Raw genomic sequence first — 12,616 nt, 5'->3', positions numbered from 1 at the left:
CATTTGCCAAAAGTAGCATTCCAGCAGGAACTGTCTAGAGAGACCTTACAATATTTTTTCCAAGACACAGAGGCATGATTCATTGGGAAGCACCAAAATATTTTTGGTAAATTTTAAAAATTGGTGTGATTGTTCTTGACATTTTTGTGGTGAGAGTGAGAAAGGTGGAAGCCTGCTCAAGAGACTGCTTTATGAAATAATTGTTTTTAATAAGTTTTCTTAATACCTTTAAGAAGCTTAGTTTGATGGATTTTGTATCAGGAGATCTCAGCTCAAAATATGGGTCAAGTAGATTTGTACACATAAGTAATTTCCAGGTTCCCTGAGTGCTCACTGGGATAAATCCTCACTTTCTGGTGATCCCTCGGACGTCATACCTATGAAGCCTCCTTCTTTAATGGTGAGGTCTGTAAATCAAATGTTCTGCTCAAGTTCACCTTGTTTGAGTGAACACTGAAAACACTGTACAGTTTTTTAGGTCATGTTGCTCATCTTCACAAGAGTTTATTTTTTTTTTTTCGATTGTGGTAACATGGTCAATTCTTTATTTAGGACACTTGAGTGTTCTCATCACAATGTTTTATCAGAAGTATGATGCACAGATATTAGCCCTCAATGAAAACAAATTATCAAAGCCAAAATTTAGTATTAATAGTAGCTTAATTCTCTTTTTAGAAGTGGCTGCTGTATACAGCTGTTTTCAGGAATTTTCAGGAAATTTTTTCAGGAAATAAATTTTTAAGGTTTGCCTTACTCCACTTGCAGGTAGTAGAAATAGCCCTGGTGCTTCAGCAGCTTATAGATCTGAAATTATGTTTCCTATATTTTTCAAAGATCCTGTTTCAAACCCTTCTTATTCACACAATTACTTTATTTTTGTCCCTGTATCTCAATATTACATGCTTTCAGCTGACCATCTACTCCTTGCAGTCCCTTTTTCCCATCCCATCTCAACAGCAGTCACCCCAGTCTCCCTACTCTGAGTTTTCCAGTTCTTTTACACCCCTAGCTTCAGACCTCTTTTTCAGACTTTCTTAACTTGCAGCCTTACTGATGAGGTCTAACTCAATACTTTTAGAATTTTTGTTGTCCTAATCATAAGGATTGGGCATATATAAGAGCTGAGGAGGATGTAAAAATTAACCTGGGGCCAGCAGCTGGGAAAGGATCCCAGGAAAATGAGGTCTGCAGGTGTATGAAGGAAACTGTCAGAGGAGAAGGGGGTGTATGATGGATCCAGGTTGAGTTGTACCCCTGTACCTTCTTACATCATACTAACGATATACTAGATTTGTCTAAAATATCTGGGATTTCATTTTTGCACCTTGTAGGACCCTGTACTTCTGAAATAGTCAGTAGATGAGTAAGCCACAAGTCCATGCTTGTGTTTTCTGTTGGGGGCTTGGTGACAAAAAGGTGCTGTCTCTGACCAGTCACCTATTTTACTTGTATAGCTAAATAAATTCCAGGGGCTTTGTGAAGTTCCAAAATTCCAGGTATGGAGATGCTACCTCTGCACTCATTCCTGTGTTTCTTGCTGGTCTTACACATGCACTGGAGCCAGCCTTCAAGGATGACTCCAACAAAGAGTTGCACTTGAATTCCTACTATAAGTGGTCTCCAAAATTACTTCACTGTGCTTTTAAAGCCTTTCTTTTAAAGACCAAGAGAAAAAATGTAGTTTCTTTTATCCTTTCCTGAAGCACATTACATAAGAAAAGGAGAATGATTAAGCATAAACGGGTTTAATACAGGAAAGGCAAAATTTACATCTGTAATATTATTTCATTGAGCTGATCTTGCTCAGTCCCCTACTTATGCACCTACCTGTAGAGACATGCAAATCTTACAACTTTATTGTATCTATATTCCTGAACCTGCAGTTGCGATAAAATCTGTTCTGACCTTAAAATATGCCAGACAATGAACTTAAGATATGGCCCTCAGCTCATATCTTGCTTCATAAAAAAGCTTGACTTGAAAAGGATCAGATTCTTGGCATGTAGCCTGCAGGTAAACACATTGCACAAACAGGAACCTGTGTAAATATAACGACAAAGAGGAAGTCTTTCTAACGAACCTGGTCGTGTTTCAGCTATGACAGCATCTGTGACATCTGATGGTTTCCCAACGCCAGCCTGGTTTGTTGCCCGCACACGAAACACGTAGCTCACACCTTGTGTCAGGCCACCAATCTGGAAGAATCAAATATATATAGTGGTGTGTTGCAAAACACTGATTTTAATTTCACACTTATTAAGATCAGTCTGGGTATTTGACAATTCTATTTCCTTTCCAGTTTTGTTTCTTTTCCAGTTCTCCTTTTTCTTATTCAATTACAGAGTGATGTGACTAATCTGTGTGACTTGCTCCTTCCTTGTGTGCATAGTTAATGTTCAGGCAGCATCATGGCTGTCATTGATTTTTTAGCAAAAGGAACACTGGTTTTGGAACAGGATGTTTTTAACCTTCAGAGGTACATTGACCTCTGAAACATCATAGTCTTTTACTGCAGATAAGTGCTGGCTTTAAAAAATTAAATTATCAGGGTAATAAGTACCAGCCACACCTACTTAGAAACAAGAGGGAATTTAATAGCACAGATTTAATTGCAGTGACTTGAGGAATTATACTGACATTATGTCACCAGGGGATATTCCTATAAAACATATATGAAAGGATCACACTTTAAAATTACTTTTCTTTCAACTATTCTGAAAAGCATAAAAATAGCAAGCCTACTTCAGACTTATCTCTAGAACTGATACTGCTGATGACTTATTCAGAAGTCATTCTACAAAATTATGTATCATATGGCCTACTGAGAATTTCATTTAAGTGGAGCCATGATCAGCGCAGGATGATGCTATCCAAACTGACTTCCCCAAGGTTATGCTGCTATGCCAGTATTCAAGTCTTCAGCTATTTACCTTCAAGAATTTCTTTTGAAGTGGCTTCTCATTGACACTTCTCCAGTGCTCCTCCTTTGCTTCAGTTTCCTTCATATCAACATAATAACCAACTATGGGACTACGACCAGAATAAACTGGTTCCTTCCACAGTAAAACCAGAGAGTCCTTCCTAACTTCTGTGCATTTGACATCATGGGGTGGCCCTGAAACATAAAAGTTGGAGTGTGGTATCAAAATAAATCCCAAAGGGACCAATGCATAGGACTCCAGAACCAAAACCAGACAAAACCCAGAACGGTACACAGAATTTATATAACATTTAGCTCCTCTGTATCATACTTTGACCCAATGTACATACAATCCATCCCAATTAAAAAGACTAACCCAAAACACAATCTAATTGGTTGAGATTGGTATATTGATCAAATATTCATGAGCTTACAAAATGGACAAATAATCCCCAAACTCAGGGAAATAAGTTAATAATTAAGCTAATGTACTGCTTCAAGGACTGGTCTAAAGTCCACTGAAGTCAGTGGAGGTTGTTTTCATTCATTTCAATCAATGTTAAAAGGTCAGGGATCTGGCCTTGTACATTCAGACAAGGGTTACAAGACCCCATTCTTCTCTGTCTTGTATCTTAGACAGGTATTAATGTCTAGTACTTAAACTAGAAAGCAAAGTGCCAGACACAGTAGAGGAACAAAGGAGGAGAGATAAAGAAAACTAAAGAAGCTGCTTGTAAAATGCTGCTACTTAAATAGGGATTATGTAAGGCATTACTGTAATGGTACTAAACCAAAGTGCTGATGATTCAAGCCTGGCCATGAACTTCAGGGTCCTGTTGACTCCCCTGCAAAATGCCTGCATTAGATAATCAGTCCCAGAGCACCCCTGGGCTGTGTCACACTCAGGATCCTACCAGGCACAGCAATGGTCCACTCTTCACATTTGAAGGGCTTGCTGGGTTTGGAGGGTGTCCCAACCCCCGCCAGGTTAGCAGCAGCCACCTGGAACTGGTACACCATGTTTTCCTTCAGGTCTTGGATCTGCAGGATCAATAAAATGGTACTTATTAACAACTTTGGATTAGGACTTCAGAAGAAAGTCACAATGACAGTTGTTGAAAACATGAGCATGCTTTTAAGTGTGCCTGAAGATGGAAGCATTATTAACATCTTAACATGACAATTATCTTGGCTTTTCCTCTGACCAATGATGGAGCACATGAGTGATCTTAGCACACTCAAATTGCAACCCCCTTTTCCTATTGATACACTTTGGTAGCCAGGGAGGAAACAGGGTATTACTCAACAATCATCTTAGTCCGTCTCGTGGTATGGAGCAAGTTCACTTAAGGCAAGAGTTGTCCTCACAGTGGGGTGAAACAGTCCTGGCATTGCTTTTTCATTTCTAAAGCAGCTCAATGAGGTTGTAGGTAGCACTGTCTCTAAACTGGGTCAAGAACTGATCACAAAAAGCAGCTGGCACAGAGCTGGTTTCAGCACCAGCAAGCACTGGGATATGTCCATCAAACCAGTAGGAGCTCCATTTATTGTGAGGGCCTAACTTAGAAGATATCAGATGATCTCAGTGAATTTACAGATGACAGTTGATGCCTAACTAACAAATAAGTGTACAAACAATTTTGCAGAGCAGTTTAACAGGGCTAAATAAATTTACCATCATGGAATTAGAACCCTCTGAATAGTTATCTGTACACTGAATCATAATTCATCCCAACCCATCTTTGAGATCTGATTTGAAATTACTGGCAGCTCCCCCAGCAATAACTGGAGTTAATCTCTTACCCTGTATGCCCTCTCAGTAACAGCCTTAATGTTGGCCTCCTTCCATTTCCCAGGAACTCCATCAACCACTTCCCTATAGTTCACGTAGTAGCCGGTAATTTCAGTTCCACCAATGGCTTCAGGTTGTTTCCATCCCAGGACCATTGAGTCACGAACACTCTCGAGCACCACGATGTCATAAGGTGGAGATGGAGCAGCTGTTTCAATGTGAATAACATGTAAGTAGGAGGCAATATTTCAGGCTTGCTTTCACTTACCGTATTCAAGTGGCTCCTATCCTGTGTTTCCTAATTAGGACAGCATTTATGTGCTCAAGGGAAGTTTCTGGAACTGGACTAAGAAATGCAGAATAAATGCTTCCACAAACCAAATGCAAAGTCCAAACTGCATAGGAATTAGTTTTCAGGATTCCCTGTTGCTGTAAAGAAGGCTGATACATAGCAAAAGAATGTGTTGCAATTGCAGCTCTGATGCAAGTGATCAGGACTCACTTTACTCTGTGAAAAAATGAGAAACTAAAACTAACATTGCAGGAAAAGCAAAAAAATTAGAGATGCAATGATTTGTTTTCTTTTGCAGAAAGCAAACCCCATTTTGCAATACAATATTCATTGTCCTTTCCTTTTTTTAAGAGAAATACTCACATTCTTTCTTTCCAAGAATTGCCTTTATCTGTTTCTTTTTTTCTTTTAAATTTATACACTGTGCAAATTTTATCATTGCACCCATCATGTGATCTTACCTTAATGGAAGGCAGAGTGATCATAGGCACTGCAGTATGACCAGAAATGGAACATATCTGTTACTGGAACTTACATTAAAAAACACGTGGCATAATCTTCCTTCTTAGATTTTTTTTTTTAAATAATACAGAAATCATTCACTTCATACCAACCCACTTTCTTATATTTCTTCTGCATCTAGTAAGAAAATGCTTGCCCACATCCAATATGTAACATACCAGTGGAAAGCCTTACTTGTGCCCTGAAGTCATACTTTGGATGGAAATCCCACATCATATATGTTTCCTTTTGTGTGTAATGTTTTATATTTGTGTCAGCTAGGCCCGGGTGCCCCTAATTTTTTTTCTGTTCAACATTTTGTGTCTCACTTCAGAGGCCTAGGGAGGAATTTAGTTCCCTGGCCAGGTACTAGGACTTAAATGAGATTCAAGCCCCGCATATCTTGGGCAAAATGGGTGCTCAGGCACTGAAATTTTAAACATGATTTTGTGCATGTGCCTGCAACTTGTTAGGTTTTCCTCCATACATATCACTATTAGTCAGGGGTAGAACAAAACATTCATTAGCACAGTGTGTCAGCAGATAAGATGGAGGTTAGGCTAAAATCCACAAAGGATCTTCAAATTACCTAACAGAACACAAATTTTCATGCTTACCATCATAATCAGATTTTGTTTCCTTCCTATATATATAACCCAGAGAACTAGGTAACCAGATTCCTCTCAAAGTACAGAAGTGATTTAGAAATCATATACCACCTTGGATACATTAATATGCAGTCAAACAAGCCATTAAATTACTAACCATATTGATATGTTTCACTTTCATTAACCACTAAGTTTGTAAAGTGACCTCCAGTACCATTACATGCATAATGATCTTAATGCAGAGTTGAGCACATAATTAAAGGGTTTGATAGAAGATGCATCACTGTAGAGCACGCTCACTTGTGGCACAGTTGAACAGAAGTTACAGCAGTCTGAAGTGGACCTACCAAAGCAGCAAAATCTATTTATTTCATGAATTCTCACCTGTATCTTTCTTCTTTGTAACTTTTTCCACTGTCAAAAGATCCCCGGGTCGGGACTTACTTGCCTGCTTAGCAGCAACTTTTTGTGGTGCAGATGTGACAGCGTCCTTAACCATTTCTCTCATGTTACTGTCTCCTGTACTCTCCAGTTTGCCACAGCTACTGGGCAGTGTCTCTCTATTAAATTTAGCATTGCATTTTAGCAAAGCATCTGTGTCAAAGATAGGCTGGGAAGCCCCATGCATGCCTTCCCAGCTGGTAGTGCAGTCTGTTAGTCCAGAAGCTTTACCACTCAGTTCAGGACACACACCATGAAGCAATCCTCCCCCTATAATTGCCAGAAAACAGCAAAGACATTTGGATTTAGAACACATTCTTTTTTCTTCATTTAGGCAACAAAGTAAAGAAATGCATGCAGTGAACAATACAGCCGACATATGACAAATCACTGTGTTTACACAGAAAATGTTAAGCTTGAATTAAAAAAAAATTGAAATGCATAGAATACCTCTCAGCCTGATCACAAATAATGCTTTTTTTAATAATGTCTAGTGTTCAGAGCAGAAAAAAAAATATATAAAGTTAATAGTATTCTTAGTTTGCTACAATTATTTTAGTATTGGATCTTCCAGGTCACATTTCTGATGCTATCAAGATGATCTCACAAAATTGCCCTAGGCCACCTGTCTGCTCTAAGGTTGAGAGGTATGCAGCTTCAATATAAATGAGAGTGAGGGTGTTGCAGACACACAGTTTATTCTAGTGCAATGATCTCATTAATCTTTATGGATTAGTTCAGGCAGTGGCAAACAGAAGCAACCCATCAGCAAAGGGAGAACATAGAGGGTTATAGCAGATTTACAGGCGACACATTGCACTACTAGGTTTAGTCACGGAAACAAATTTCTTAGGAACTGACTGTATATAGGATGGTGTGCATTAGAGGTGATATACCAGATTACAGAATCAGAATGACATTCCCATTTTCCAGGATACCTATTAAGTGAACTTGGCAGTGCTCTCATACAGTGGCTCGCAAGAAACACCTGAAGAAAACTGGATGGTGAAGGTGAACAGTCTACAAGAGTGCAGTGAGCGTGAAAGTGTGTCTGTGAGACTATAGGATCTATGGATACATTATTATTTGTGGACAACACTGTGAAACAAAGCAATTAATTAGTTACTAATAATTACTGAGAATGTATTTACTTAATTAATTACAGTTGAAAGAGGCAATGGAGAATAGCTTACCAATGGCTGCTTTCACTTCTATAGGTTCTGATTCCTGTGAAAATTCACTGAGACCTGCTGCATTAACAGCTCTGACTCTGAAAATGTACTTCTCACCATTGCTGAGCCCATGGCAAATGAATCTAAAACAAACCAGACAAGGAATACTTAGAAAGTATTATAGAGAAAAGGTTGAAGGGGGGAAAGAAAGAATTTCTTCCATGATATTTATTCTGGTTTCTATAAACTAAGGACAAACCATGAAGTTCAGAGAATGCAGAATCTGGGTACCTCATTCACACAACAGTGTCTAAACCCACCTCTTTTAAGACACACTATTTCAACAATCTTTCCCTCTTGAGACTACACAAGTTCCTGTGTTACCACAGGGTCTACCTTACTTCAGCCAGCATATAAAATCCATACTTCCTAATAGAAAAATGTGAAAATCTGCACAGGTAAGGTCTGTATTTGCTTCTTGTGGGATATTTTCATGACACAAGTAAAGGACACATGCAACACAGGTTCCCATAAATCCCTTCCAATCATAAATGAAAAATTGCAGCATTCAAAAAAATTACAAGGCATTGTACAGGAACTACATTATTTTTGTACTTCACATTCTTGCTTGAATATGTGACAGTAATCCAAGTCAGATGATTTTTTTTTTATTTGAAGATGTTTACTTGATAATCTAATAGTCACATAAGAGAAACCCTCATAAATTTTCTCTGGAGTCCACCCTGAAAACACAAAATTTCCAAAGGAAGGAATAATTTCTTTAGGAATAGATTGTGATATGGAAATTTAACTTTTTTTTTTGTTTAAAACCCCATTTATTTTTCAATAGGTATTTTAAGTGTATTTTATTCAATGTTACTTTGATTTTTTTTTACTTCATAATGTAGTAATAATTGAACTACCAATGCTGATGTCATGCTATGGCATATGAAGCAACTGCAATGTGAAAAACAAAACCTGTTTTATTTTGGGGTAAGGGAAAAAACCTGAAGCAAAATTTTCAAAGTGGAATTTTCCCTACATATTCTATCAGACTTTTCCAAGTCATTTGCTTTCACTAGGACATGTGCAGAATTTCAAAAGATCAAAATATACTGCACAGTTCATCAAAATGAACTACAGCTAATGCTTTAAGATTGACTCAACCAGAAAAAAACAAGAGTTAACAGACAGCCTGTGCCTGACTGCATCATACATTATATCAGACTGACTAAAAATGCAGCACTAGAAACCTATGCAGTGTACTTGTATCACAACATATAGTAACTCAGAACAATATTTTTATTTCTATGGTGATTAAAGGTCACATTTCATATTTTAAAACAAGCAAAGAGCATGAAACTTCAGCCACTTTTGATATAACTACAGTATAACTCACAGAAATAGGCATGAAAGGATGTAATAATGACACACATAAATATAAATGCAATATAAATTCACTAAAGAACACATAAAGGAAATTGTTGTGTCTGTGCTCAGTGAAGTGAGATTTTAGGTACTTCTGATATACTAAGCATTTGCAATGGCCTTCTAAACAGTAAAATTGGTCCAGAAGTATTTAGCAGAGTCTTACTTATTGTAATAAGGGTTGTCACAGATAGCGAGTACAAATAAGCAGAATCAGTCATAACAATCAGGGACTGCTTCTGTATTGACATCAATCCACTTGAGGAAAAAGCTCTGCACTTACTCCTTCAGACTCTGAAGATTACATACTTACTCAAATGTAACCAAATCTGATTTATCTCAGGAAGTTTTAAATCTTGATTATTTTTTCTGACTGGAGACCAAGCTTCATATCGGTAAGAAATGTGTGTTTGTACCCATACTTAAGAGTGCTCATTAATTTCTCGATGATTACAGGTGAAAGAGCAGTCAGAAAGTAATATTTTTAGTGGGATATAGTCCACATGGCCTCCTGACAGTCCAGATACACAGTTCAGAAATGTTTAAAGCAGTCTTCCAAAACAAAGCACTTTGTTTCCAAGCATTATGCAGTTTATTTTTCCACATTTGTAAGTTCAGTCATTCCTCAATGTCCTGTTTTTCATCAAACTGATAGGCTGTACAATAGCTAGAAGTAGCAAACTGCTTCTCTTTTCTTCATTAACAATGTCCATGTTTCTTCCCCCTTGCCTAATTATTTCTAATATAAGGTTGATTATAATTTCTCTTTGGACAAAACTCACAGTTTGAAATATGTTTTTATAACTTCTTATGAGCTTCACATGCAAGAGATATTCCAGCCTGCAGGCTACCACAGAAAGATTAGCTCTACTACTACTAATGGCTGGAAAGCACATATATCCAATAAATCAGACATTGGTGACCATCATCTCCATAGTTTAAGATTAATTACCTTGTGCCTTTCACTGGATTGTTGTTGCATGGTTCCCAACGACCAGATCCTTCCACACTTGACTCAATGTAGTACCCAACCAGCTCCTTGGCATCTGGGGGCTCTGTCCAAGTGACAACAACTGAAGTATCTGTATTCCTAGTTGGCATGATACGGCCAGGAGCTTTGGGAATATCTGTGGGAGAGAAGCAGAAATAAGTTAGCCTGCCAGTCAAAACTCACAAATAAAATAAGCATGAAATTCTATTCTTGATTATATTATTATGACTATTACAGATTTAACCTTAAAAAAACTACTCTGATTTAAATTAACTAATCTCTCAGGACAGGACAGGATCGATAGGCTCAAGCCTTTGGTGGTGAGGCTCTTCCCTTCTGTATTCTTAGGATTCAGTGTATTTCCTTAAAATCACGTCTAGCTTACCCCCTTGTGCTGAACATCTGCACCAGAGATGTGATTTGGAGTTTTCTGAAAGAGAAAATGTGCTAGGTGCATATTGAAGATCTTGTGCAACCCACAGGATAAGCCAGAAACCAAGGCTCCTGTTAGGTAGCAAAGGGTATTAAACCCATTACAAGGTTTTTCAAGAAGAAATGTTTTACTCTTAAAAAATGTATTTCATGTGCATCCAGATGCTCTGAGAAGTCAATATGAAGTGGACAGAGATCATTTGGGAATTGGATTGAAATCTGCATTTCTGTTTGGAAACAAATTGGTAATGTAGGTGTAGCTGCTGATGACTTACTATATTGAACATCTTGGCTTCTCTTCCAGTGAAAACAGTCTCTGCTTTCATGTAAGTATTAAATTCTTCACTTTTGTTTGATTTGGCAAACAAGGAAGGTTAGACTCTGCTGATGTCTAGGCTTACTTTCAATAAAGAATCTAAGTAAAACAAAACATTTTCATACTTCCTTGAGTTTTCATTTTCTTTTGCTATTTGCAGTCTTTGCAGTTCTTGGCATCATTATTTGCAGCTTAATTTCCTTGGTTTGCATCTGTCATTTGACTATACATTAAAGGCTGAACAACCCAAACAAAAATTACTTTAGCTAAAGGGAATAAATTGCTGACTGCTTTTCATACTTGAATTATTTTCTGAGCAGCTACCTGCCTGCAGACAAAACAACTACCTCACAACCTGAAAAGTTACCATGGATGTGATTTAATACACATGATCACATGCTTACCGAGTTTGTCATCCACTACAGTGGCTTCAGTTGCTTCTGAGGGTTCTCCAATTCCAGCTGAATTGCAGCAGCGAACTCGGAAGCAGTAGGATTTGCCTTCAGACAAATCAAAAACTGCAAAGCGAGGGGACTTCACAGGGATCTCAGTGTTCACCCTTTGCCAGTCCTCTGTGCCAGCAACACACTGCAGTCAAACCCAGAAACCACGTTTAGAAAGAAGTATCTGAAGGCTGAGCATCTCACACGATCACTGGACCACTGGAGTTCATGTCTGCCATGGAGAATCCCTTCTTTGGGCCTTTCCAAAGTATGAGCATATTTCAAAGCTTATGAATCTGCCAGATGTTCACTTACTTCAGAAAACATACATAAAATGTACTGGTTTTAATATACCAGAGCTAAACCCTCTCCACTGCAAGGAAGTGATGTTATTAACTGCACCCAGTCTGGAGCACTTTCAAAATGAGTTTTGTGGATATTCAGCATTATGCTAAGAGCAAAACTCTAGCATTACCACTTTGCTTCTAGATGCTCTCGTGGCACTCAGTGTCTTTGGGGTGGCTTTCAGAATTAATCATGATTTGGCCCTCATTTCCAGAAAAAAAATAACTTTTGCAATTCATTTGTGAATTGTTTTTACTTCTGTGGCTAGAAATTCTGCATACAATGATCACTTACATCACTAATACTAGTGATTAATTTTTTGCTTTGATTTACATTAAGTATAATTTCAAGTAATGGTTCTGGTTTCTGAGGGATTCAAATTCTCATCTAACTATGTGACATTAGTCCTGAGTACTCAGCATGCAATCGGTTATTAAATAGCTTTCTTATACAGAAATTCAAAATTCATATATTCATCCTCTCTAAGGTTGTTGCTAAGTGAAACTCATTTATTTAGACCAGATTTTGTATGAGAGATGAAAACACATAATGGGAAGATATTTATGTCTCTCTTGATGACACCTCTAGACTGATAGGAAAAAACATTGATAAAAAAGTTTATGAGCCAAGAGATGCAAGTAGAAAGGGTGATGGTGTGAAGAATTTTCTAGGCTAGCAGCCATGAAAAAAGACCTTAGGAAAAATTAACCACTGAAATGAAAACTGATTCTGTTCTAGGAGATCAGAAAATAAATTTTGTGATCTTTGTTGAGTTGGTGAAGCAAATAGAAAGATAATGCAGAGGATAAACATGAAAAGGCAGCTGGAATAGAGAGCGCTGATGACAAAAAACTCTTGCAAAATGCTTCCATCCAAAATGTTAACAATCTGTCCTTCCAGACAAACTTCACCTATACAAATTATCTATCTATCTA

General features: G+C 37.7%; 1 protein-coding gene across 6 annotated transcripts in view; it reads right to left on the bottom strand.

Moving 5' to 3' along the window:
- Positions 1 to 12,616, bottom strand: part of MYOM1 (myomesin 1) — a 73,534-nt gene that overhangs the window by 26,870 nt on the left and 34,048 nt on the right. For 2 of the 6 annotated variants that reach the window (XM_058832220.1, XM_058832222.1), the window contains exons 15-22: positions 11,298 to 11,481; positions 10,107 to 10,281; positions 7,748 to 7,869; positions 6,498 to 6,824; positions 4,724 to 4,920; positions 3,835 to 3,961; positions 2,931 to 3,115; positions 2,081 to 2,195 (exon numbers count right to left, since the gene is read on the bottom strand). In XM_058832220.1, coding sequence (XP_058688203.1) covers positions 2,081 to 2,195; positions 2,931 to 3,115; positions 3,835 to 3,961; positions 4,724 to 4,920; positions 6,498 to 6,824; positions 7,748 to 7,869; positions 10,107 to 10,281; positions 11,298 to 11,481 — 1,432 coding nt within the window. The remainder of the gene's footprint in view (positions 1 to 2,080; positions 2,196 to 2,930; positions 3,116 to 3,834; positions 3,962 to 4,723; positions 4,921 to 6,497; positions 6,825 to 7,747; positions 7,870 to 10,106; positions 10,282 to 11,297; positions 11,482 to 12,616) is intronic. The other 4 variants (XM_058832224.1, XM_058832225.1, XM_058832221.1 and 1 more) reach the window with 3 other exon arrangements.

Source organism: Poecile atricapillus, chromosome 2 (assembly GCF_030490865.1).
Source record: "Poecile atricapillus isolate bPoeAtr1 chromosome 2, bPoeAtr1.hap1, whole genome shotgun sequence".
Taxonomy (NCBI): domain Eukaryota; kingdom Metazoa; phylum Chordata; class Aves; order Passeriformes; family Paridae; genus Poecile; species Poecile atricapillus.
This window is presented reverse-complemented; position numbering and strand designations above follow the sequence as displayed.